At 40.9% G+C, this 26,479-nt stretch overlaps 1 protein-coding gene across 2 annotated transcripts in view; it reads right to left on the minus strand.

The window, feature by feature from the left end:
• SLC25A21 (solute carrier family 25 member 21) overlaps positions 1 to 26,479 on the minus strand; it is a 306,693-nt gene that overhangs the window by 15,988 nt on the left and 264,226 nt on the right. For both annotated transcript variants that reach the window (XM_075193076.1, XM_075193077.1), the window contains one exon: positions 18,677 to 18,841. In XM_075193076.1, the coding sequence (XP_075049177.1) occupies positions 18,677 to 18,841 (165 nt within the window). The remainder of the gene's footprint in view (positions 1 to 18,676; positions 18,842 to 26,479) is intronic.

The following is a 26,479-nucleotide window of genomic DNA, read 5'->3' on the forward strand; positions in this document are numbered from 1 at the left end:
CATTTGGCTAACAGAAGACAACAACCCTCTGACCAACACAGTTGTGTGACTGAGCATACAGTCCACTAAATACTTTGCAACCTTTGCATTTTAGCTGGACAAATATTCAATATGATGTAGCACATGCCCTTCTGTATCAAACCATTGTCCCATATATTGTAAGCTTGCGAGCAGGGCCTTCTTTCCACTACGTATGTATATATTACCCAGTATTGTTTTATTACCGTTTGTTCCCATTGTAAAGCGCTATGGAATATGCTGGCGCTATATATAAATAAATGATGATGATGATGATGGAACTGGAAGCCTGGACTTTTTTTTTAGTTTAAAAAAATATGCTCTATTTTACTAATAAAGCATTTTTTCTTTAAAATCTTCAATGTTCTTTAATATCACAATTGACTTTAATAAAAATTAACATAAACCACAATGTTCTCCCCTGTTTTAACTATGTAGCATTTTGACCCAACTGTTGCTTGAATTGTAAGAACACAGAGGGCCAGAGTCTTTAAGGAATGTAAGGCAGAAAAATGAGCACATTTTCTCTTGGACAAACCATGTTACAATACAAGGGGTGCAAATTAGTTTATTATTTTGCACATAAGGAAAATACTGGCTGCTTTTTCATGTAGCACACAAATACTTGACAGCTTTATTTTTCCACTAAAATTTAAAGTTGATCTGGGACATGCCCTAGCCCAACTATAAATCTGTCCCCCCATTTTAAATTTTCTTCCCTCTCCAATGCAACATGGTTTTGCCAAGGTGCAAAGTTACTCCTTTTTTTTTTACTTTACTTTCCTTAATGACTCAGGCCCAGAGACTTGAACTTATTAAGTATAATTTAATATGCAAAATACATCCACAATGCTTAAGATAAAACAATTAACAAATGAAATACAAAGGTATAATGGAATGGCTTCTTGTAAAATAAAAGGATAAAACACAGAATTGATAGCTTGCGAACGATCAAGTTTCTGTTGCTGGGAGAAGCAGAGAGTTGGACACTCTTCAATATCAGATTGACTCCCCAAAAGGGGCAGCATGGTGGCTTAGTGGTTAGCACTTCTGCCTCTCAGCACTGGGGTCATGAGTTTAATTCCCGACCCTGGCCTTATCTGTGTGGAGTTTGTATGTTCTCCCCTAGTCTCTCTCGGACTGTGTTTGTGTATATGTTAGGGAATTTAGACTGTAAGCTCCAATGAGGCAGGGACTGATGCGAGTTCTCTGTACAGCACTGGAGAAGTAGTTGCTCTATATAAATAGCTGATGATATGGCATGATGTTATCCACCCAACCTTGGTTCCCTCTCAGTCTACGCAGGTAGACTACAGTGGAGCCCCATGCCACAACCAGGACAGAGATTCCTCTCAATGGCCCTATGTACAGAGATAGATATAAAATAGTTTTGCTCTTAATATTCCCATTAAGTTTGAAACCCGTAGGTGAAGCAGTCGTCAGTTTTCAGAATTTTGTGACAAATCCAGTTCATCAATTTTTTGTGCCTGTATTGCAGTAAATGGGTTGCTCACATCCTGGCAGCTCTGTGTATCAATTAGTTTCTGATGTGTATATTAGAAACTATTAAAATGAGCTCTTAAAGATGTTGCTGATTTTGTGTAGACACAGAACAAATTTGCTTACATTCCGTAGCGTGGCTGAAGATAATAAGGCTCATTTCCGAAGAGCAAATGTCCAAATTTGCAGCGCACATATTGTTTTGCGACATCATATTCCCTCTTTTGTGCAAATGCTGCAATCAGATCGCTTTTGGGACAATTTGCCAACATACATAGCAGACCAGTTTGCACTGATTTAAATGATCAAATATATTTGGAATTCACAGAATTGGCTACAATGATTACTTGCCTATTTAGGGGTCAACAGATGACAACACAAGCGTGCCGATGAGAACTGATTGCCAATCTGATTTTTCACCCTGTCGGATCTATTACTATTTGGATTTTAATTGTTTAGAATGGTGGCACACTGTACAAAGTGTTGTCAATTTAACTGAATTAAAAAATATAAAATCAACCAAAATATTACTGTAAGTAGGCAGCACAAGTATTCCAGAGAAGACTTCTTACAGCTCACATGCTTATTTCTCATTTTAAATAGAGAGAGCTGAATTGTCTTAATAGTTCATCCAGGAATGTGGACAGCGCATTCCATAGGAGACTGTCTCGGCGATGACTCTTCTACGGAAGACTCTGGGTTCTGACCCGGAGTCTTTACTGCTCAGGACAGTTGTCATTTGTGTTAAACAGCACAGGGGGACAACAAGGCTGCCGGAGATGGATACGAAGATCCCTCTCCTGGGATGCTCTCCTCATATGATTGAATGGCCATCTTCGGATAGCGTTAGCCATCGGGGTCAAGCAGCGAGATGGAGCTTGACAAAATTGCCCAGCCCGCAGTCCCCATTGAGTATTATAGAGACTACAGTTTAATGCGGTATTTTGACTAATGCAGGAGATATCTCCAAAATCCCCTGCATTTGGCTCTTATATTAACATTTTACTTAAAAATGCCTAAACCATGTGGAAAAAGCGGATTCCGCATGGTTTAGGGCTTCATAAACAGGCCCCAAATGTTCTCAGTATCTTTCCCTACTTAACATTGAAGAGATATAATATAAAGTCAAACCCTCCTCCCTTCCTCAAAGCTTTCCAGAGAGCAAAAAGGTATTATGAGCTCCTTTTAACACCTCAAAGCTCCTTCTATTTGAAAAGAATTCCAAAACCACACAGTCCAAATAAATGTAAGATAGAGAAGCGTACAAAGAAAAGAAAGAAGCCTTTAAGAATTTCCTTGAAAATGATGGATTATGAAAGTGGTGTTAACCTGAGAGTGCCTGATCCCATCTGATCTTAGAAGATAAACAAGGTTAGGTTTGAAAAATATTGTGGTAGGAGAGACCGCCTGTTAATACCAGGTGCTGCCAGTTAGTGCCTCTGGAGGTTATTTGTCACTGCACAAATAAGATATTGAATTTGCAGACAAAACACAATATAAATAAGCACATGTGTTGGACAGTCCACTTACCCTTTTTTCACTTGTGGACCTGGCAGAACTGAACTGGCTTCTGTTAACGGCGTTATATATAAATAGGCTTAATATTTCCTACCTGCTGCCACTGGCAGGGCTCCCATAATGTCAATATGGAAAAATGGGCATCCGTGTCATATGATGATTTGTTCAAACATGAAAGTTGTCCCATAATCACTTTTAGGTGTAACATAAAGCATAACAGCCATGTCTATGTCAGAGAAGGATGAGGCAACAAGCTTTACTGTTAGTACTGTGAATATTATTGTCAGATTTCTACTGATAGGAATATGTCTGGGTTTTACTACTATTGTGCACATTCCTACTGATTGACATATTACTGGACATTAATACTATCAGTGTGAGTATTACGGACATATACTCCTGATTAGAAATTCGACTACTGCTGTACGTATTGAAGGACATACTGCTAGTGTCCTTTCACATATCATCACTGGTAGAAGAAACACATTATATCATACTTACCAACTTTAGCAAGTTTGCCACCAGGAGATGCTTGGGGCTGATGGGTGTGTGGGGGAAGGGCTCTGTGAATCGCATTGTTTGGCCCCACCCCCTAAACACATATCATCAGTTGTAGCTTCTTATGACAGGGGGCATGGCCACGATGATATGTGATTCACGTCATAAGCCCCATCCCCGCCATTTAATTAATTAAGTGTGTCCAAGACCCGGGAGGATGTCCTGCTCTCCCGGGAAGACTCACAGAACTTTTTGAGTCTCCGGGACGTTCCGGGAGAATAGGCAACTATGCATTATATAGCTATTTTGGCAACATATTATAGTAACTATTGTGGCTATGTAATACAGGGCACACCGTGATTCTATATTATATCGGGTATAGTGGCTGTATGATATGAGGACTATATGAACTACATAAAATGTGGTATTATTTGGATTATATATATATATATATATATATATATATATATATATATATATATATATAGTGTACATATAAGAACTGTAAGCATTAAGTGCAGGGACCTCTACTCCCTCGCAGTGCGCTGGGAACTGGGTATTCTACTGTGAACTAAATAGTGAATACAATAATCAATGGTTGATTTCTACCAAGAATCGAAAGACATTTTGTTTGTATCCCATACTAAATGTACATTTAGAGGGGGATTCAATTTGACACGATGACTCTTCGGAACAGTCCACAGAAGGCAATGTCCAGCAAGAAATCCTAGCTCATTTTTCATTACACCCATAGAGATGCAGAGAAAAATGTGCTTCAATTATACCAAACCCCACACATCCACCGATGATCTGGCATGTAAACCTTCCAATATTTTAACAAGGCAACTTCACCTTAATAGTCTGCCTGGGCTAACAGACTTAGAGTACACAGTGAAGGAAATGTGGGTTTAAAAGGAAAGACCAACAGAATCAATGATAAAAACAGGACTGTGGAAAATGTCTGTTAAAACATGAGTTTTGGTGGAACTAGGCTGTGAGTTCTAAAAGCAAGGTAAGGTGTCCACGTGGAGAAGTTGTGGGAATGGTGACCTATTGTATTTGGACATTAAGCTGTAAGAAATAGAGTGGTGCATGGTTTTGAAAATAAGCAGTAAAATTCGAATTTTCTTATGAGGTTAATAGCGAGCTAAAGCTAGCATCTCCAGAGATGGGCGGCAGACGATGAGCAGTTGGCGAAACAAATGCAGTGGCATTTAGGACAACGCATCATCTATAATTTATTGTTTGCCTTTAGGGCTTGTGAAGATGGTGAAATGCTTTTCTGCAGTAATAGAAGCTGTGAATGTCTGCAAGGGCTGAGAACTGCAAGGTTAATAATGCTAATCACAGTAAGCGAGTGCTCTGATTGCAGAGACAGATGGGCGGTCGGTGCCGTTTTTTATGGTGTTTGAGAGGCTGGAGGGTTTATGGTGAACAGAGCCTAGGGTTTAGCTTCTCTATGGTCTGCTGAGGCCGTCCGAGCATATGAAAAACGATTCAGTATTTGCTGACTTCCAAGTCCCACATGCCGATCCCATCAGTGCCGCCCCAGGCTCAAAGACTTTTATTGTTTTTGGCAAAAATGACCTGCAAACAGCTTTAATTGGGATGCAAATTTAATGCCCAGTTTAAGGCTGCTGACAGCTCGCTGCTTAGATGGTTCTCTCACATCTGGAAGTTTAGGCTGCCTGTGATACGACAGCCATAAAGTGTGGACCACGATGGTTCCCGGATGCATGTTTCTGCAAGTACTTCTTGGAAATGATATTCTCTGCATTTTTCCTCCTGGGAATCATAGGCTGATGGGGTGCGAGGCAGAGAACTGTATTTAAATTATGAACGCGCTGGAAAGGGATATGGAGAAATGTATTACATGCCTCATGCTATTACCTAATGGTACATCACACAACTGACATATACTTTGAAGTGTATCAAAACCTGTGATAATGTGCAACACCACATAACAAGTTCTGCCACAGATGTGAATTGTTAATGCAAGTCAAGTTCTGATACTGAGATTATGACCTATGAACTAAACAGCTGTTTATTGTTTTGTCTAATATCTTACATTCATTGATGCAGTTCCAAAGAATTGTAAGTGTCCAAGTAAAGCAGTGTTAAGAAAAAATAATTATGTATGTTTTGTGCCTGTGTTTTATACCCACGTTTTAGATTTATAGTGTTGCACTGAATAGAAGATACAAGACATTTTAAATAGTTTCTTATGACCCCGCCTGCTTTTCAACAGATGTAAACAGAGTGTCCAATTCAAAAAGTCTGAGAGCACTGGAAAATGTGGCTTATAGCATAGGGGGAACTATACAAAAAGAAGTCTTATGCATGCAGATTATTGATTGTTTCAACTAGGCACCATTTAATTACCATAATCACTTGTGCAATGATACAATTTACTTTAACTACATGACAGCTAAAACAATAAACAATACATTTACAAAGAAGAAACAGAACAGCAATAAGTACTGGTCAGTCGTACCTTATAGTTGTACCGCAGCTGTGAAAATGGAAATTATAATGAAAAATTTCATCATCTTTCCTCAAAATACACAAAAGACAACCCCACAAGTATCAAGGCAATGAGCACCAATTGTACAGAGATTTTATAATAACTAAAAGCAAGACTGCCACTCATGCCTCTACAGCTGATGGCAGACAGGGCTGCCAAAATTAATATCAGGCTTCAGTTCAGTATATCTTGGGACCCCTTTCATAACTGCCGAAAGCGGTATGGTCACACCAGGTTGGTGGCTCCTCCCACTACAAAGGCAGGCCAGGGCCCCGGTACTTTTTACCTGTCCCCTCTCCCATCTTCTCTCTGCTTACCTGATGGCGACTGTAGGGAGATTCAGACATTTGGCATCCCATCTCCTTTCAGCTTGGCAACACTCTGGAGGAACATGCTAGACTTCCTTACTGTTTTATTACTTCAGTCACTCACAGATGATCACAGTTTTTTATTAGATGAAGAGATATGAACATGCAAGCAACATATTTTTTTTTAAGGGTTACTGTGACGCCTGCAGGGAATTGGAACAGACGCACACAGATGTCTTACCTTGTCTACGTTGGACTACCTACCGTCTGCTTCAGACCCACCACAGCTGCTTTTCACCATCACACAGAATTTGCCAAGGGCCGACCGCTGGCTCCTACAAAGAGGTATACTGAAGGGAACAACAGACGGCACAGGAAATGACACCAGCATATAGCTTGGTATCTTACCTGACGTGATCACCTCACAAATGATCACCGCTTTCCGCCCGCTCTTAGCTGTGTCGCTGGCCTCCGCCTGTGGCCTGGAACCCCGGCTTCAAAGTCTGTCACCTTGGGGCCCAAGGCTTTTGGTGCCCTTCCAGACCAGATAGAGGGATCTCGTATACCACTCTTACAGCCTAATGGCTACACTCACAAGGGACCAAATATCCCACTACGTGAAGGGCCTAACACCCTCTTAAACACTGAACAGGGCCTAACACCCTCTTAAACAAACAGGACCTAGCGTCCTCTCAACTAAGCAGGGCCTAATACCCTCTTTTCAACAAGGGCTTGATGCCCAGATAAAGCTAAACTATTGGGTCTACTGCCCAGTAACTACTATGGGCCTTCGGCCCAGCCTAATGGGCTTAGGGCCCGGTCTTACTAATGGGCTTAGGGCCCAGTCTAACTAATGGGCTTAGGGCCCAGTCTAACTAATGGGCTTAGGGCCCAGTCTAACTAATGGGCTGAGGGCCCAGTCTAACTAATGGGCTTAGGGCCCGATCTAACTAAAGGGCCATAGTGCCTGGTCTAACTAAAGTGCTTAAGTGCCCAGTCTAACTAAAGTGCCTTAGTGCCCAGTGTGCTCATGGGCCTAGTGCCCACTGGTGCCAGTCTGTCTTGTCTACACCTAATGCAGTTGGGCCTTATGACCCCTGCGTGCACATGGGCCTAGTTCCCAAATTTAGCCAGGACCTTGTGTCCTATGAAAAGAAAGTGGGAGAGAGAAATGTGGGGGGGGCTAGGAGAGGTAGCGCCCCAAGGGCCTTACCTGCTTTGTGTCTTTGGGGCATTTTCCCCTGCTTTCTTGCTTGTGCCAGTCTGTTTCGGATGTCTTCTAATATTTATCTCGATGGGTCATCACAGGGCAGAGTATCTCTTAGGCCTGACATGGGCTCGCTGCTTCTGGTTTCTGTGGCAGTCTTTCCGGTATCTTCTTTCTTCTCTTCTTCGCCGCATTTTTTTCCTCTCTGTCCGCCGTCTTCTGTCCTTGATCACGCCGTTTTCTTATTTTTCTTCTCTGTAACTTGTCCCTCGATGTCCGCTGTCCAACGCTGAACTCCAAAAATGACATCATGCATCTTCGTCGAGAAACCGCATGGTGATGCGGCACCAAACATCCAAATGGCTGGGAGGTGAGCCCCGATTGGTTCACTGACCTGGCCATTAGTGGCGCAGCTGCAACGACACTAAGGGGTCCACCGGACATCAAAATGCCCAGTGAGCCCCCCACATTACTATTTTATAGAAGGAAATTATATGTTCCAAAGAGGATGGTGGTTTCTCGTCCTTTAGCATAAAAAAAAAAACTATTTACAAGAATAGAAAGTGTACAGAAGAATTCTATAATGTCAGGGTTGATGGTATAATGTCCAACCCTAAATATATATAAAAATATATTATAGAGCCGGCGGGTCCTCGCATTGCCCCCTTAAAACTACCAATGTAACTGTCGCCATTTTAAGTGACATCAATCTGAGTGCCAACATGTTCTTCTGTCGGCGTTGATAGCAGGCATGGCGGAATTGCTGTCTGTCACTTTTTCACTTAGTCTGTATTACCTATGTGTCTGACTTACAGTAATCGCCATTTTCCTGTCGCTGTAACTGTTGTCAGAAATATCTTCATCGCACTGACGACTACCATCAAGTTACTTGCAGGCTTAGCATGAGTCACTTCACACGTATTTCTTATTCTTAATGCCTCCTATTCATCTTGTCTACTCTTTACCTATGTCTCTTCCCTAATGTTCCTTCATCCTTATCAGTTCCAACCCCCACCCCCCTTCCACTTTCCCCTGGCTGTCGCCATCTTTTTTTTTTTCACCTTCCCCCTATTCCTCCTGTTCTCAGCTCCCATGCTTTGCTCCTGAATCAATCCGTCACACCCCGTACCTATATGTTCCGCCACCCCCACCCCCCGGTTTCCACGCCCCCTCTTTCTGTCCACGCATATATCTGCCTGGGATCTGGCCATGATTCTCACATGATCGGCGCGACCACCCCGTTCAGCAGTGCTCCTCTCCTGTTCTCAAGCATGGCGGTTGCTGCAGCAACCGCCGAATACCCAGTGCAGCCGCATGCTATTAGTGAGGCTGTAGTGAGCCGTGTATAGGGAATGCGCTTTTCCTTCCACCGCTCGATCGCTGGCTCAGTGGCACAGGCGGTGTTTGGGCATTAGGGACATTAAGCACTGAGACCCCCCCCACACACATATGTCCACTTTCAGGGCCTCAGCAACCCTTCCACCCAAGCCTATATCATTTAATAAATTATTAATAAAAATCAATAATAATAAAAATGTATATATAGGTGTGTGCATGTGTAGGTATGGATGGATATGCGTAACACCCATATGCCCCCATCCCCCCCAGTTTCCAGCACTCAAGGGTCTACCTTGGAGTTTTCCCGCATACCTGGTTCCCTGGACCTCCTCCCTTGCACCCCTCACCACCTGCCCCCCCAAAGTTCACATTAGAAGGGACACAGTACACCGCCCTCCTCCCCAAGTGACCCAGCCCAAGATAGCCCTCTATGGGACCAGCCCAGAGGACAGATGCCCCCCTGCCCCCCAGTCCAACCTGCCCCCGACTCCTGTGATCATCAGGGGCTCCTAGATGAAAGTACTGCATTCTGTATGTCTATCGCATGCTGTGACCATGCAGCCATGAACTGTTCAATGGTTCCTAACTGGGGTTTTGGGCTTTCAATGACAGTGTTACTCAAGGTGTGCATCTGTGTTCAAGAGCATACAGCCATCATTATATGTTGTGAAAACACAGAGAATAGGAATAATGTCCACTTTTGCTCCAAATAGAACACAGGCTGACACAAAGGATATGCAGGAGGTGTAGTGAGATTCAACAGCAATGTCAACATCCACTGCCTACATTAGATAATCTTCACAGTCAGTCGTGGAACTACCCAGGGGGTGCAGTCATTATGGTACTAGTAATTCCAGCTCATCCTCCAGAGAATCTCGCTCTAATCTCAGAAGAACATAGCCGGGCCTCTTCTGAACACATACATGCTCAGAAGTGGCCCCTGCTCTGCTCTCCAAGAACAGGGGAGGCTGGAATGACATTGCCAGATCTTCTCCCAAATTTTGCCATGAGGCGTGCCAAAGCGACATTCCACCCCTCTTCACAGACCTAACTTAACCTCTACATTAGGCAACATTATGGAACCTGAAAAAAGTATGTATCTACTCTAAATACTGCTTATTTAATATTCACACTAAAAAAAACAAAACTGGCATAAAAAAATTATCTCTTGCATAATAAAATTGCAAATACCAATTTGTAGATTGACCTTTAACCAATAATTCTAAACCGTGTCATGGGTGCTTATAGACACTTGATGAAGTGGATGAAAAAATGGAAATATTGAATGTGCTATTCAGTCAATTGTCAGTACCCAAATCCTCCAGACCTTACTGAAACATGTAAATCTGATCCAGAGAGTTATTTAGTTGAAAGAGTGCTAACTAAAATGTTTTCTCGTGCTGTAGCATGTTAAAATATTCCACTTACCTAAAGGTCAAGGGGGATTCCATTTCCCATGCCATATCATATTTTGTACACAATTTTTCTTCAAGATTTGCAAGTGTTGATGTTCAAATTATTAGTAAAATCTTATCACTAACATTGAATGGTCCAGTTGCATGGTTGAGTGTTCACGATTGCACAGGCTGTTGCTTCCAGTAATCCTAATGATTTCTACACTAATATTATAACATAACAACAACATAAAACAAGTCAATGTTATGCCTATGGAGTGCAATATAGAAATGGCTGGGTGTATAATGTTTGTGTTCTATCCCAGGATAGACCTTTATTTTTATTTCTTTTTTAATTAACATTTCTGTGCAGGTCTTGGGATATTACAAAATAAGTTCTATTTTTTCAGGTGAGGTCCCATTCCCATTTTGCAAATTTACTCTACACAAGGCCAAAGACCAGATAAACTGAGGAGCCGAGAGGGAGAAACAGCTGTCTTTCTATGGGTCCCCACTGGTTTTGCACATCCTTTCCCAGGCTGAAACACTAATGACTGCAGTGTGTACACTAATGGATGTAAAGAAACCTCTGTCATGTGACACAAATGGGTGTACTGACTTCAGATAAACTGTACATGAGACCCTCAAAACTAAATTACACTTTGTTCAGTACAGAGACTCCTGTAAATCTGATAACAGTCAACTACACTGTAAGCGCTGCTGTACAAGATTTACATAACATTATTAAACGCTTAATACATCTCATGTCTAAAAAAATATATATCATTTAGATCCTCATCCACTCATTGCCATGCGTAGAAATTAATCACATACTTTGTTGATCTGGCCGGCATGGTGATTATTCTTACTGCCTCCCAGAACCTGTAGCCATGTGTTTTGGTTTCCTCCCACAGCCCGAAAACAAATGGATGGATTCAATCCCATACAAAGCGAGTTAACTTAATGTGACTGTCATAGAGAATTTAGGCTGCAAGCTCTGTTGGGGCAGGGACTGCATACATCCCAACTGTCCCGATTTAGGCGGGACACTTCCGATTCGTAGAGTCGTAAAGAGGTGGGCTCACTGGAAAATGGGTGGTGCATTGTCAAGAGTGGGAAGTCTCTCTCTCGGTCTGTGTGTGTTATGGAACTTAGACTGTAAGCTCCAATGGGGCAGGGATTGATGTGAGTTCTCTGTACAGCGCTGCGGAATTAGTGGCGCTATATAATTAGCTGATAATGATGGGTGCGGTTGTGAAGATTAGGGTGTGCTTTCTGTAATTGGGGTGTGTGGCTTACAGTTATTAAAGGCAGGGTTTATTGTGACCCGATTTGCTTGGGTAAATGTTGGAAGCTATGCTGATGTCAACCATTAAGCATTCTTTGTAAAGCGCTGCACAATACGTTGGCATTAAATAAAGGTTATTAATAATGATAATAAAGCAAAAAATACAGAAAAGGGATCTAGTATTTGAATTGCTTAACAGTCTTCTAGAAAAGGATTTTTTCCCATGCAGAAAATACAATAAATTGCATTAAAATATGACCCTGTCTTTCCACACACTACCTGCAGCATTATCCCTCATATAGATGCTGGAGGAAGCACTAAGTGATAATGGAGCTGATGCACAGCACTATGCCAGTCAGCGCAGCGTATCTTGTGTGATTACGTACTTTACATGCCCAGAACAGTGGGTGCATACTTATATCTCCATGCCGATTTTAGGTCTGCTACTTGCATCAGCCTGTGTATGTATAGGGTAAATGGGGGCATTTATAAGTAGACTGAGTGCAGTAAGAGCGTGTTTGAGCAATTACCAACAGATGCAAACTAGAAAAGAGACACATTTACGTCTTGGGACGCCATATTATTCGTGGTTGGTCAGAGGCAGGTGCAAATACCTGATGATGATGGTCACTGGCACTTTGTAATTGGATGTTTGTGTGTGGGCAGCACGGTGGCGTAGTGGTTAGCACTTCTGCCCCACAGCGCTGGGGTCATGAGTTCAATTCCCGACCATGACCTTATCTGTGTGGAGATTGTATGTTCTCCCCGTGTTTGCGTGGGTTTAATCCGGGTGCTCCGGTTTCCTCCCACACTCCAAAAACATACTGGTAGGTTAATTGGCTGCTATCAAAAATTGACACCAGTCTCTCTCTCTCTCTGTGTGTTAGGGAATTTAGACTGTAAGCTCCAATGGGGCAGGAACTGATGTGAGTTCTCTGTACAGCGCTGCGGAATCAGTGGCGCTATATAAATAAATGGTGATGATGATGAAAAGAAGAAAAAAAGCCGAAATTCATGGCACTGAATAGCGTGGCGAGGCTTAATGGCACACAATCCCCGACTCCACAAGTGTCCGGGAGGTTGCCTACTCTTCTCCCGAAAATTCCAGGATAGTAAGCAAGTATGGTACATAATATGCTTTTTTTTTTGGGACAGAAGTATTTGTGATCTGTGTCGACGTAAACCAGGAGCATATTCTACTCTTGCCATCCTGCCCACATTTTAAGATAGTTACAACTTTGCATATACATGCAATTGCAGCTTTTGTTTGTGAATGCATTTTACGTCTGCAATTTGGGGAGCAATTATGGTCAACTGTGCATCAGCCCGGATGTCTGCATGTATTATTATTATCCCTAATTTATAAAGTGCCAAAATATTAAACAGTGCTGTACATTGAAGAGAGAACTATTAGGTTTATTTTTTCATAATGTTATGGTTGTTCAGATAATATTTTAAATAAAGTTTTTTGTTTTTTTTTAACTGCCGGTGGATATTATTAATGGCTTCACTGTAACGGTTAATAAAAATAGGTTTGCATTCAAGTTTAGGTAGCTGTGCTTAATTATTCAACATTTGGTTTGGCATCTCCTGTTGGCAGGCGCAGCACAGTTGATTGTAAGCACTGCTCACTGTACATGCCACTTTCTCAGAAGGGTGGAGGCTCAATGAACTACTGACTGTAAACTCTACTTGACCCTGGATAACTCTTCACCTTTATGCAACTGTGTAAACTCCAGATTACCAGCTGATTAATACAATAAACGCTCTGACATTTTCCCCCTAACATACAAACTAAGGGATTTCTATTCAGTACAATTCAAATCCACAAACCTTTAAGGCCTTGTTTAGAGAAAGCTGAAATTTTGCAACATAAAAATTTACAGGCGCAAAATTAAGGCTAACGTGTATATTTTTAAATGCCCGTATGTTATAAGTGAAGAACAAAATACGCTGCAATATTTGAGTAATTATACGCTGTCATTATCATCAACTTCATGATGATGACGACTGTTGCTTTAAAAAAAGAATAAATAAAAGAACTCAGACCCAGCACCTCTAAAATAACCAGTTTGATTTGCGTTGACAGGGAAACAAATGCAGCAGTCAGTGCTTGAAAATCCTCACTGCACTGCAATGCAGTTGAATGAAAGTACAAATACAGTAACACTGGAAACAATATGCTGCAGTGTCACACCAATTTATATATGTTGTAGCACAATTAAAAACACCAGCTGGTATGAGGCCCCAAAACACACAGCTATGTACAATGTATTGTAAAACTTTTATAAATACCACCAGGGGAGGGCTGGCAAAGTTTAGCCCAGGAGCAAGACTCGGCTCAGTAGCCTATTAGGAACATTTTAAAGGTAAAAATATGCAGGTGGCCCAGTGATCCAGCCCAAGGTATCCCACTGTGGGACCGGCCTGGTGGTCAGATGCCGCCCTGCTCCCCAGCCCATGAATACCACAAAATAAGGATTTTTACTTTTAAATGAATGTGTCACAACACAGTGCTTATTTTTTTAGGCCAAAAGAACCAATAGAGGAAGAGTTGGTAGGTACGTGGACAGCCTTACCAGAATGGTAAATTAAGAGTTCTGCATGCAATTCACTCGTATATGTTGCACTCCGAACTATCCCAACTCCTAACTGTCCTAATTAATTTAGTACAGTCCCGGTTTGAGGACTCTGGTCAGACGTCTCAAACTGTCCCAATGAAATGTTCGGTGGTATGTCCCATCACTACTACTATGCGTAGCAGAGCAGTGGTGAACAGGTGCCGCGTGTACCTGCGTGTACCTGCTACTGGTACGGGCCGCAATTAATAGGTGCTTTTGGGGAGAGGAGCTGAAAGGTGTGGCTCAACGCTTCCGAAGGTGGTGTGGCTCAACGCTTCCGAAGGTGGTGTGGCTCAACGCTTCCGAAGGTGGTGTGGCTCAACGCTTCCGAAGGTGGTGTGGCTCAACGCTTCCGAAGGTGGTGTGGCTCAACGCTTCCGAAGGTGGTGTGGCTCAACGCTTCCGAAGGTGGTGTGGCTCAACGCTTCCGAAGGTGGTGTGGCCGTACTCCTTTGTGATGTGGTCATGCCTCTTTTCAGAACCTGTCCCAATTCACAGATCTCTGAAAGGTCAGAACTGTAACAAAATTGAAAACTGCCCCTAATTTCCAGGGACATTCCCAGGTTTTGAAGATTTGCCCCAGGAAACGTCCCTACTTGTTCAGTACAAAAAAACTGCACAGCACAGTTCCTTTCATTGTGTACATTATATATAATTTTCATTATCTATTCTTATTACCTGGGCTTTGTAAACTAAGATTTATTTAAGTAAAATTAAAAAAATACATTCTAACCAAGTTCAGTATATATGTCATAATGGGGACTGTAGCTAACCAATGACTATTTATACTATATCCTGCGTGACACAGCTATAATGGCCCAGACTTACCAAGTGTCTGTAGATACATGCACTCGTGAGCCGGCTAGCACATACGCAGTGTGCAAAAAAATACAATGGTAAAAAACAGATATAATTATTTTAAAAATATTTAAAAACCTTTACATTTTTTTTTACAAAAATGCTTTATTAAAATAATAATTAAAAAAAAAAATGTATCATCGCCATCCTGAGATGGCGATCACTGATCAGGTACTGCGGCGGTACAAGTTGTTAAATTAGCTTCCCCATACAAATCTTACTGTTGTGTATTGCAGAGGGTGAAGCAAGAAAAAGCTCTGTCTCTGGCAAAAACACCCATTTTCACTGCCAACAGAGCTTCTTGTCCTTTAATAATTCAGCCAATTAACGAGATAGAGGAAGTGATCTATGATCATTAATCACAAGTCCCAAAGGCTGGCAGTGTATGATGGTACTTGTAGTTCCACCCCGTCTGGAGAGCCCACAGGTTGCCTACTTCTGCATTACAGCGTGAACTGGTGCTCTAAAGTATGTAACCCTCATTGTACAAACATCCCTTCAGCTTTTTTACACATATCTCTCACTGAAATCTAATATGTAGGAACTAACTAACCCCAACACAAACAGCCCACATCAAGACACAGGGTATGTCACAACTGAAGCCAAAGACTGCATTTTTCAAATAGTTTCAGAGTAAGATGAAATCGGACTTCTTAGGAGTTCAGGGGAAATTCTGTGATACACAATTAGCAGCACAACTGGAAATCTGACTCCCTCTCTGCGCTATTTATCAGTGGTAATTTCCTTTAATGAGTCTAGTATATTAGTGAAGCATATACTTTTACTCATTGCTGTTTAGCGCTGCCACGTTCTGTCATTGTGTATGCCTTAGGGAAACTCAGATGATTCAAGCAGCCAACAGAAAGTAGAGATATCAACAATGCCGGATGACTAGTTCTTGTTAGCTCGACAAGGAAAATATTGTCCCTGGGATTAAATGTTCTTTCAATGATTCAGCTGCAAACATCGAATTTACTTCCGTATCTAACCCTGCTACAGAAAAAAAGAAAATCATATACCATAAGTTTAATAAACTTATGAGGTTAAATTAGAAAGAGGACTCTTTGCTGCCTAAAGGTTAATGTTCAAATTTTTACTAACGCTATATAAGCAACTGCCTATTTCACATCACGTGTCTCAGGTTTATTTATACTTTATACTGCAAATTTGGCCAGTTTATATGGTAAATCTTTGGCCACTCCGTTGGGTAACATTGCATTGGCCATCAATGTGGAGGTACCTGATTCAACATCTTGGTGGCGGTAGTAAATTGGGTGGAATTATGTTGGATGCTTGTTCTGGTATGTTCTTAAATCACTGTTACTAATGTTGCAGCTACAATATGGTGTAAACAAAGCAGATAATAAAACTGCTTTAACAAGTCTTATTTTTCTGCTAGAGAAACCACCCAACTGTAATCAAGTAAGTTTTAAAAGCTTTTAGTCTGCACTCTCTCATTCTCCTCCCCTATATCTGTGATGGTATCAGCAAACAGCTTAATGCATGAATGATAATCCTTAAGCTAGGTACACACTACAGAAAATTTCTCCCGATGCGATATCTTTAACGATTTTACCAATGACTGAAAGACCTGATCAGCATGCAGATTCATGTGTACACAATATACACGATTTACCTTTAGATCTATGCTCTTTATCGGTCATAACCATCTGCTGAAAAGATTGTGACTCTGTAAACTCTATGGGGATCTGCCTACACTGCTGGTCGTGAGTGCATACACACTTCGCCCGACATCGTTCCACCGTTTATTGATTTATAGAGATTTTTAGTCCGGTTATAAAATCAAATGAAACGATACGATGTGCTTTGGAACTGTCAAAGTTGAATAATTGGATGATTGATTAATATTGTTTTACCGTGCGATTGCGATCAGTACGCCGCGTGTCATGACGCAATCGCACGATAAATAACGCACGCATACACTTACACTCACACATTCACTTGCACATAGTTAATTTTTTTTATAATAGTTCCAACCCACAGTCGTTTATGAACAGATGTTATTGAGTTTATAGTTACATATTATAGTGTTATATGTTCTTTAGTGAGATCTAAGGTTCAGGTTACAGAAAACATATCATGTTTGATGTCATTCTAATTCCCTATTTATCCTTAGTGATTCGGTTCCATCGGCTATGACATCGCACCTCGTGTATGCTAGTTATGGAATATAGGGAATTAGTGATCAGAATGGTATTGTGTGTATAATGTAAATAGACAAGTTTGAACTAACTTTCGGCGGGAAGATTAGTATGCATCTGATCGGAGAGCTGACCCCCACCCTTGGAGGGTGTCGTTTGAACTGACCTATGAACTACACTATACTGGACTGTCCTGGAGCCTGAACCTATGGAAACATGCCAAGTAATCTGTATTGTATTTACTGTAACACCAAATGTATATATATTGCTCTCTGGAACCAGCATACAGTCTCTTTGACCACAGACTTCAGGATTGAATGACTGTAAGCTGGATCCAGCGAAGCGTGGCGTATGTATCGGTTGTACTTTTTTATTTAATTGTTATTCTTTTGCTTTTGCTGATAAATCGTTTTGTGAGTTGGAACCACACAAATCGCATAGACAATGATTAATGGTAAACGATAAGATAACTTTAATAGAACGATAACACATGATTGTGGGAGCATACACACTAATGCAATATTGGACCGAACATTCATTTATCGTGTGACTGGAGTAAAAATCTGGCAAAAAACCTGTAGTGTGTACCCAGCTTTAGTCTTAAAGAGCTGATAACTATAAATCATACATGTTTTTGTGCCAAAAGAGAGCAAACAAATCCCAATTATCAACTGCAGGAAAATGTTATACCCTCCTTTGTTACCTGTATTACATTATTATAGTGGTAGCGTAATCTGTCATTCATAGATTGAATATTATTATGATATTTTAACTAATTTTAGTATGTTTCATTGTCTTGCCTGCGAAATACATATTTATATTTGTTTTATTTTTTTAAATTTCTTATCTTAAAACCTATCAATGGAATGTTACTTTGAAGTAACTCAGAGATCACGTTAAGAATAACTTGTCAATGATGGAATATAGGCAACACTTAACTGTTGTGTTTTTATGAGGGAGAGGAAGAAACAATTCCTATGTCAAGACAAAATGGATCCGCCAAGGGCAAGTACTCCAGATTATAAAACCAGCTGCAAAAAAGGAGTAATGTATACAAAGGTGGCTGTGTGTGGGTTCAGAGCAAAATATAGCAGAATATGACATTACAAGTCATGACAGCTCAGCATAGAGTGGTAGAAGATATGAGAGAGTTATAGAGCTTTGTTTATGATCACACAAGCAGTGAGAGTTCACAAGGCTAATTGGCCCACTTGTAGCCAAACACGCTTATGATAGTTTCACCTTTTCACATAACCATGTCAGACAGGTTACATGCTACTACATCTGAAATGTGATATTCATCTGATAAGGAAACAAAAGTAACCAGAACAGTAATACTATGATACTAAAAAAAATGCCTGTAATTTGAACATGATGTGCATACAGTAAAACTTTGTACATATGAGGAAACAATATTTTATAGAACACTGTATAAGTCATACCTTGTTAACAGGAAATGCATTCTTCACATTAAAATAGAATCCAAAATAAACCATATTGAAAACTCCATGACGACCCAAGGTGGCACTTAGTCCTTTGTTAAGTCCTCTCAGTCCTATGCCCTCTGTTCGGATCACATGACGTGCCTGAGCAAAGGTGGATGGTTGCTGTAAGGCAATAAAAGCTCTGTTATGTCCCAGACAATGTTTCTATTGTCACATAAAACACAAATTATATGAGCTTTCTAAACAGTTATGCATTAGTTGATGACATTACATTCTATGTCAGGCTTAAACGAGTCTTAAGCCTATAGAAAGTGGAGACCGTTATTTTGTAGGCTATAGCATACCTGCCAATGATCCTGATATTTGGTGGCCAACAAGGGTTTCTCATCAGAAGTGGCACATGATATAACTTCACCATGGCCAAGCAAAGATCCTTTCACGCCATTATAAAGATGTTGCAGGACCATTGTATAATGATGATGTTTTCCGGTTGGGCTTATAATCTAACGGAACAACTCTACTCATATACAGTCAGGTCCATAAATATTGGGACATCGACACAATTCTCATATTTTGGGCTCTATACACCACCACAATGAATTTGAAATTAAACAAACAAGATGTGCTTTAACTGCAGACTTTCAGCTTTAATTTGAGGGAATTTACATCCAAATTAAGTGAACATTGTAGAAATTCCAATGGTTTCTATATGTGCCTCCTACTTTTTAAGGGACCAAAAGTAATGGGACAAACTAAACAATCCTATATCAAACTTTCACTTTTTAATACTTTGTTGCAAATCCTTTGCAATTACAGCCTGAAGTCTGGAAGGCATAGACATCACCAGACACTGGGTTTCATCCCTGGTGATGCTCTGCCAGGCCTCTACTGCAAATGTCTTCAGCTCCTGCTTGTTCTTGGGGCATTTTCCCTTCAGTTTTGTCTTCATCAAGTGAAATGCATGCTCAATCGGATTCAGGTCAGGTGATTTGACTTGGCCATTGCATAACATTCCACTTGTTAGCCTTACATTACTCTTTTGGTTGCTTTTGCAGTATGCTTCAGGTCATTGTCCATCTGCACTGTGAAGTGCCGTTCAATGAGTTCTGAAGCATTTGACTGAATATGAGCAGATAATATTGCCCGAAACACTTCAGAATTCATCCTGCTGCTTTTGTCAGCAGTCACATCATCAATAAATACAAGGGAACCAGTTCCATTGGCAGCCATAGATGTCCACGCCATGACACTACCACCACCATGCTTCACTGATGAGGTGGTATGTTTTGGATCATGAGCAGTTCCTTTCCTTCTCCATACTCTTCTCTTCCCATCACTCTGGTTGATCTTTGTCTCATCTGTCCATAGGATGTTGTTTCAGAACTGTAATTGCTTTTTTAGATGTTGTTTGCCAAACTCTAATCTGGTCTTCCTTTTTTTGTGGCTCACAAATCGTTTACATCTCGTGGTGAACTCTTTATATTAACTCTTGTGAAGTCTTCTCTTGATTGTTGACTTTGACACATATACACCTACCTCCTAGAGAGTGTTCTTGATTTGGCCAACTGTTGTGCAGGGGTTTTTCTTCACCAGGGAAAAAATTCTTCTGTCATCCACCACAGTGGTTTTCCGTGGTCTTCCGGGTATTTTGGTGTTGCTAGCTCTCCGGTGCGTTCTTTATTTTTAAGAATGTTCCAAACAGTTGATTTGGCCACACCTAATGTTTTTGCTATCTCTCTGACGGGTTTGTTTTGATTTTTCAGCCTAATGATGGCTTTCTTCACTAGCATATGGATCTCATATTGAGAGTCGACAGCAACAGATTCCAAATGCAAATGTCACACCTAGAATCAACTCCAGGGGGTAAATGTATCAAGTTGAGAGTTTTCCGGCGGGTTTAAAAAACCAATCAGATTTTAGCTATCATTTATTTAGTACATTCTACAAAATGACAGCTAGAATCTGATTGGTTGCTATAGGCAACATCTCCACTTTTCAAACCCGCCGGAAAACTCTCAGCTTGATACATTTACCCCCAGACCTTTTACCTGCTTAATTGATGATGAAATAATGAGGGAATAGCCCACACATGTCCATGAAATAGCTTTTGAGTCGATTGTCCCATTACTTTTGGTCCCTTAAAAAGTGGTAGGCACATATAGAAACCGTTGTAATTCCTACACCGTTCACCTGATTTGGATGTAAATACCCTCAAATTAAAGCTGAAAGTCTGCAGTTAAAGCACATCTTGTTTGTTTCATTTCAAATCTCTGGTGGTGGTGTATAGAGCCCAAAATATGAGAATTGTATCAATGTCCCAATATTTATGGACCTGACTGTATCTGCAGTGGAGGAAGGTCTTCATCTGGTAAAATCCTGGAACATCCTGATTCCAGAAAAAAATCAGGCCCCCAGGGCACATGTCCGTGTTTCGTGTGGCTCTCTCAGGTATCACATTTACAGTTTTACTACTTTCCTTCTCTATTTGGATATGATAGTTCAGTTAAGTCAATGTATGTTAATCTATAGGACATACCTATTCAGTTTCATATCTGGTATGGGTGGCAGATCTCCATGTTTGAGCCACACACCCAAAGTTACATATTTTGCTGTTTCTTCTCATCTCCAGCAAATACTTTAACCCTATGTTTTGGGTGATTTCAGTTTTTCTCTTCTTGGATGCCCCTTTCCCTCCTTCTCACCCCTTGGCCCTTCTCTCTACCAGAACACAATACTCCTTCTTGCCCTCATAATCAGTATATCATTCCCTATACCATGCTCTGAGACACACTTTTGCATAACTCATTTGCTCTTTACTCCCCTTTGACCCTAAGAATGTATAGTTACATTTCTTTCCTTAAATGCTAGAAGATTGAAGAAGCCTAACAAACTCCATCAACATAGGGCCGCCTCAAGCGCAATGGGATTGCTATATTGATGAATTCTAAGATCCCCTTCATGCTCAAATCCAACATAGAGGAGAAAATTGTCATTTTTTTATCCATATAGGCTCCCCGGACAATACCTTGGTCACCATAGTTTCCCTCTATCTCCCGAATTGAGAATTGAGAAATACAAGGTATGGTAGCCTAATAATTATGGGAGACTTTAATATCATTGCAGACCCCAAACTTGATAGATCCTCCACACCACATTCCCGACTGAATTCGGATCGAATAGGCCCTTCCACGGCAATTGTGAAATTTCTGGTGAAGTATGGTCTGTATGACCTCTGGAGGGCAAAGCTCATGTGGATAGAGGTTATACCTCTTACTGCTCCATTCATAATTCTTACTCACGTATTGATTGATTCTATCTGGATTCACAAATGGACTTTGCTTAACACTTTTGCAATCCAGATCCTCCAGATGACATGATCGGATCATGCTCCATTGTTGTGGACACCTGGAAGCTACCTCGCCCACTTACTCCCCCTGATCCTTAGCACTTGTCCCAACATTTGCTAACATTGCTGAAAGCTAAAATTGCTTGCAAAGAGGCCCTAGAATTATACACCCATACCAATTGTCCGGAGGCTTCTATTTTTTACTTTCTGGTGCTCTTTTGAGGCTTTTGAAAAAAAGTTAGGGGGTCGTGCTCTTTTGGTTAAATACCAAGAGGCTTGCCTCTTATCCTTCTCCTCCTCTTCGCCACCAACCCTGGGTTGACTTAGAGAGAGCCCTTATCCCCTCCTTCTCTACTTCGGAGCTCTAATGGGTTACTAAACCGTGGCGACATCCTGAGATTTCTTCCTGGTCCACTAACGGTCCTATCACTCTCAAAAATATTTATAGTACTGAGAGTCGTATGTCTTTTGCTCAGTAAAGGGACCAATTCCACCTCCAAGCTCATGATTTCTACAAGTTTCTCCAAATTCGACTTTGGCTTGCATCACCCATACTCAACATTTTTGTCTCCATCAAATCACCCCCCTTACTCTTGGTGAAATTGACAAATGGTGACAAAAGAACGGGTATTACTTATTGGTCCAAGTTTCTGACTCCCGTGGCTGATCCACTGAAATCCCCTACAGTGGGAACTAAACCTTTGCTAGAAATTTACTATAGCTCAATGGGAGACTATATTTCGCCTAGCGTTTGTCTCGATGTCTGAACCCCACTGAGATGTTGGTCAAATTGTTTCATAGGTTGACCTTGACTCTCACAAAATTACATAAAATGTGGTTCTCACACTCCAAGTTCTGCTGGTCTAACTGTGGTGAGATTGGTGATATTTTCCATATAATGTGGAGTTGATAATTTCAGTCTCTATGGACAGACATATTAAACCTACCTGGAGATATTACCCACCGTACACATGACCTATCTTCTGAACTGGCATTTGTCTATCACTTCCATTCTCAATTTCCATCCTATGACAGATATGTGATTGGCCATATCCTCATCACTACTCTAGACACCATAGTCCAATCTTTGAATGCACCCCTTCACAAAATTATCTCCAAGGTCCAGTTTAACTTTGAGATGGAGATGATAGGCATACCTTATACCACTGCTGCGTCTTTACCTTTGATAATGTAGTTTAGCTGGCATGAGTACTGATAGAGATCCCCTTGTCACCAGTCAACCTTACAGTCATCCCTGACTTCACCACAACTTATGCCTGACTCGGTTCTATTACGTGCCTTTTTCTTTATTTCACTAACGGAATTGTCTATATTGCATTGTGTGTTTTATCGTGTTCATTCCCCATTATGTACCTCTCTTCCCTTAGTCCTTTTTCTGTCCTTCGTCCCCTCTTTGCTTTCTGTTCCCACATAATTGAAAACTTTAATAAAAACTATTGATGAACAGCTTAATTCTCAATGTACTTTTTCCTCCGGGCGGTAGGCATGAGAGGGAGTGGGAGAGGGATCTGGGAAATCATAAGGGATCAAGTCGCCACCAGCTCTATTTCCACTTCGGTAAAGGAGAACGCATATAAAGTATACTATAGGTGGTACTACACACCTGACAAACTCACTAAAATGTTCCCCTCTAGTTCTCCATTATGTTGGTGGGGTTGTGGCCAGATGGGCTCCTTTTCTCATATTTGGTGGTCCTGCCCTAAAATATCCTCCTTTTGGGATCGAGTTAGGGCCCTCCTCTCCTCCCTCCTTACATGCCCTGTCCGGAAAGACCCATGGTCTTTTCTTCTCTGTTACCCTCTGATTGATGATGATAGAGAGTCTGCGAAATTGGCTTCCCATGTCCTTGCAGCTGCGCGATGCCTAGTAGCTAAGTCTTGGAAACAAGTTGAGCCTCCCACCATGGCGGCCCTGCGATCCTATGTCTGGTTTATTGCCCGGATGGAACAGACTACATACCATCTGCATGATAAGGGTGATAAATTTCACCAGATATGGGCTCCTTGGCTTTACTTATAACCCCATACCTCTTGTTCCAACTCCTTCCTCCTTAAAAAAAAGAACTCCCTGTAGTCATAGGTGGCCTGACTCTTGATGCGTTCTCCCTCCTCAGAGAATCTAAGTAGTAATCTTCTTTAAAACTTTTATTGCCCCTCTTTTATTTATTTATTTATATTTTTAATTATTTGTCTCTCTTCTTAAAAAGGACAAGATGAAGATAAGGAACTGTGTGGATAAAGGGAAGTGTGTTCTCTTTTTCCTTCATTCTCGGTGGCGACCAGTACCCCCCCCCCCCCTTCCCCTCCCCTCTTACCCCCCTTCCCCCCCCACATTATATTGTTATAAAATGTTATAGTGTCTTGTGTATTCTGGATAACAATTGTATATTTGCCGGTCTGTTTACTGACACCCTCTGGCTGTCTTGGATATTTTGCTACTCAAATATTTTCAGCTTCATTGACAGATACCCATGATATGTACTGTTCTCTGTTTTTGTTTCTATTCCTGCAAATGTATTATTTGTTGATTCTTATCTGTACATGATTGCTATTTCTCAAAATAAATAGTTAAAAAAAAAAAAAACTATTGATGAAAAAAAAGGTACTAACTTGCAATCTAAAGAAAAAAATAAACCTATGTGGGATTGCTGCTTGAAGTATACAAAGCTCCTATTTATGTAACACTTTTTTTCTGCTTGTGACACCTTGTAGAACCGCATAGCTGATTCAATAGGTTGTAAATTCAAATAAGTGAACAATAATAAAAAAATTGAATTATTGATTGGTGTAAAAAGGACAATGTTTAAACAAAGGCTTAGGAACAATATTGTCGTTTTGGGTAGTTTACATTTTATGCAACCGTCTCTATTGTTACTGATTTAGTGTTGCAATAAATGTACCAACATAGTGAGTAAGCAGTTTTTAGCTCTATAGTTTTTTTTCTCACAAGTAGTATGTCTCTTCTCTATGCTGCAAAACAACAGTGTTTCAATGGCTAAAGTAGTCTTAGTAAAACTGAGTGAATAGATCAAGAAGCGTCACCATATGCAGGGGCGCACGGAGGATTGTCGGGGGGGGTTTCGTCAGATCTGTCCCATACAGCAGCCGCGGCGCTGTCTAAGAAGCGTCCGCGGCGGTGCTGTATACAATACAGCACCGCCGCGGACGCTTCTTTGACAGCGCCGCGGCTGCTGTATAGGACAGTGGCCACTTAGTTAGCGCAGGGGGGGGGGTTTCTAGAGACTCAGAAACCCCCCCCTGCGTGCGCCACTAATATGAGACCAAGCTATTGTGCAATGCTCTTGCAATTATATAATTCTATGGTGGACTTGATTTAAATATAATAGCAGTAACAAAGCATCCGAGGTATGAGTGGCGTCTAAAAAAAAAAATACTCAAACTGTTCCAACTTTTGTATAATAAAGTATGCATCAAAAGAGAACCAAGCAAATCACCATACACAGTGACATGAATATAATGGTTAGTAGGGCTCAAACAAGCAAAATCCAGAAAAGCAAAATGCAGGACAAACAAGACGTATAAATGGAATCATACAAAAAAAATAAGCATATTACATAAGATGTTATAGACAAGGTACAGCACAAACATTAAGCATAGTACAGAACAGACAAGATCAAAATAAAAAGATGCACAGAAGGAGGTGGGAGAAGACAAGAGGAGAGAGAGCCCTGTTTGTGAGAGATTACAATCTAATGGATACCAGCTCATATACTCTTACTCTGAAGATAGACACAAACATCTTCAAATGCTGGCAAGCCAATTTGAACAGAAAAACCACAAGAGAATACTATAAATACTAGCATAAATGCAACTCTAAAAACTCCATGGAAAACCATCTTAACATAAAGTGGCATACTGGTACAGTGTCACTGCCTCACAGTGTCACTGCCTCACAGCTCTGGGGACCTGGGTTCTACATCAACCAGGGCTATCTGTGTTGAGCTTGTATGTTCTATGTTTAATGCACGTATTTGTGTGGATGTGCATAATATATTGATGCTTTATAAATAAAATAAATATAAAAAGTACTTGTAGCTACACAAAATCCAGCATTACAACAGATATACAAAGCTGTTATTGGAGAGGATATAATACAGAAGTGGAAGCTGCTCTATCAATTTACAGGTTCATAGCAGGTGCTTGAAAGGGTGGGGTTTGTCCAGCAAGGAACAAATACAGAGACCAAAATCCCCCAGCACACTGTTATAACCAGCAAAAGAGTTGCTATTTATATTTGTACATAAAAATGCAGAAATCTCAGTTGCACACATTTGCAAATACATGGTAAGCCAGCTGCCACTTCAAGGCGCTTCTGGTAATGAGGTGCTAACTCTAAATAATGACAGTCCTTATTTTTAGGCCATACATATATGTGTTTTTAAATTGAGAGCTAACTTACCAAGAGGTACCCCA

The sequence above is a fragment of the Mixophyes fleayi genome, chromosome 12 (genome assembly GCF_038048845.1).
Source record: "Mixophyes fleayi isolate aMixFle1 chromosome 12, aMixFle1.hap1, whole genome shotgun sequence".
NCBI classification, from domain to species: domain Eukaryota; kingdom Metazoa; phylum Chordata; class Amphibia; order Anura; family Limnodynastidae; genus Mixophyes; species Mixophyes fleayi.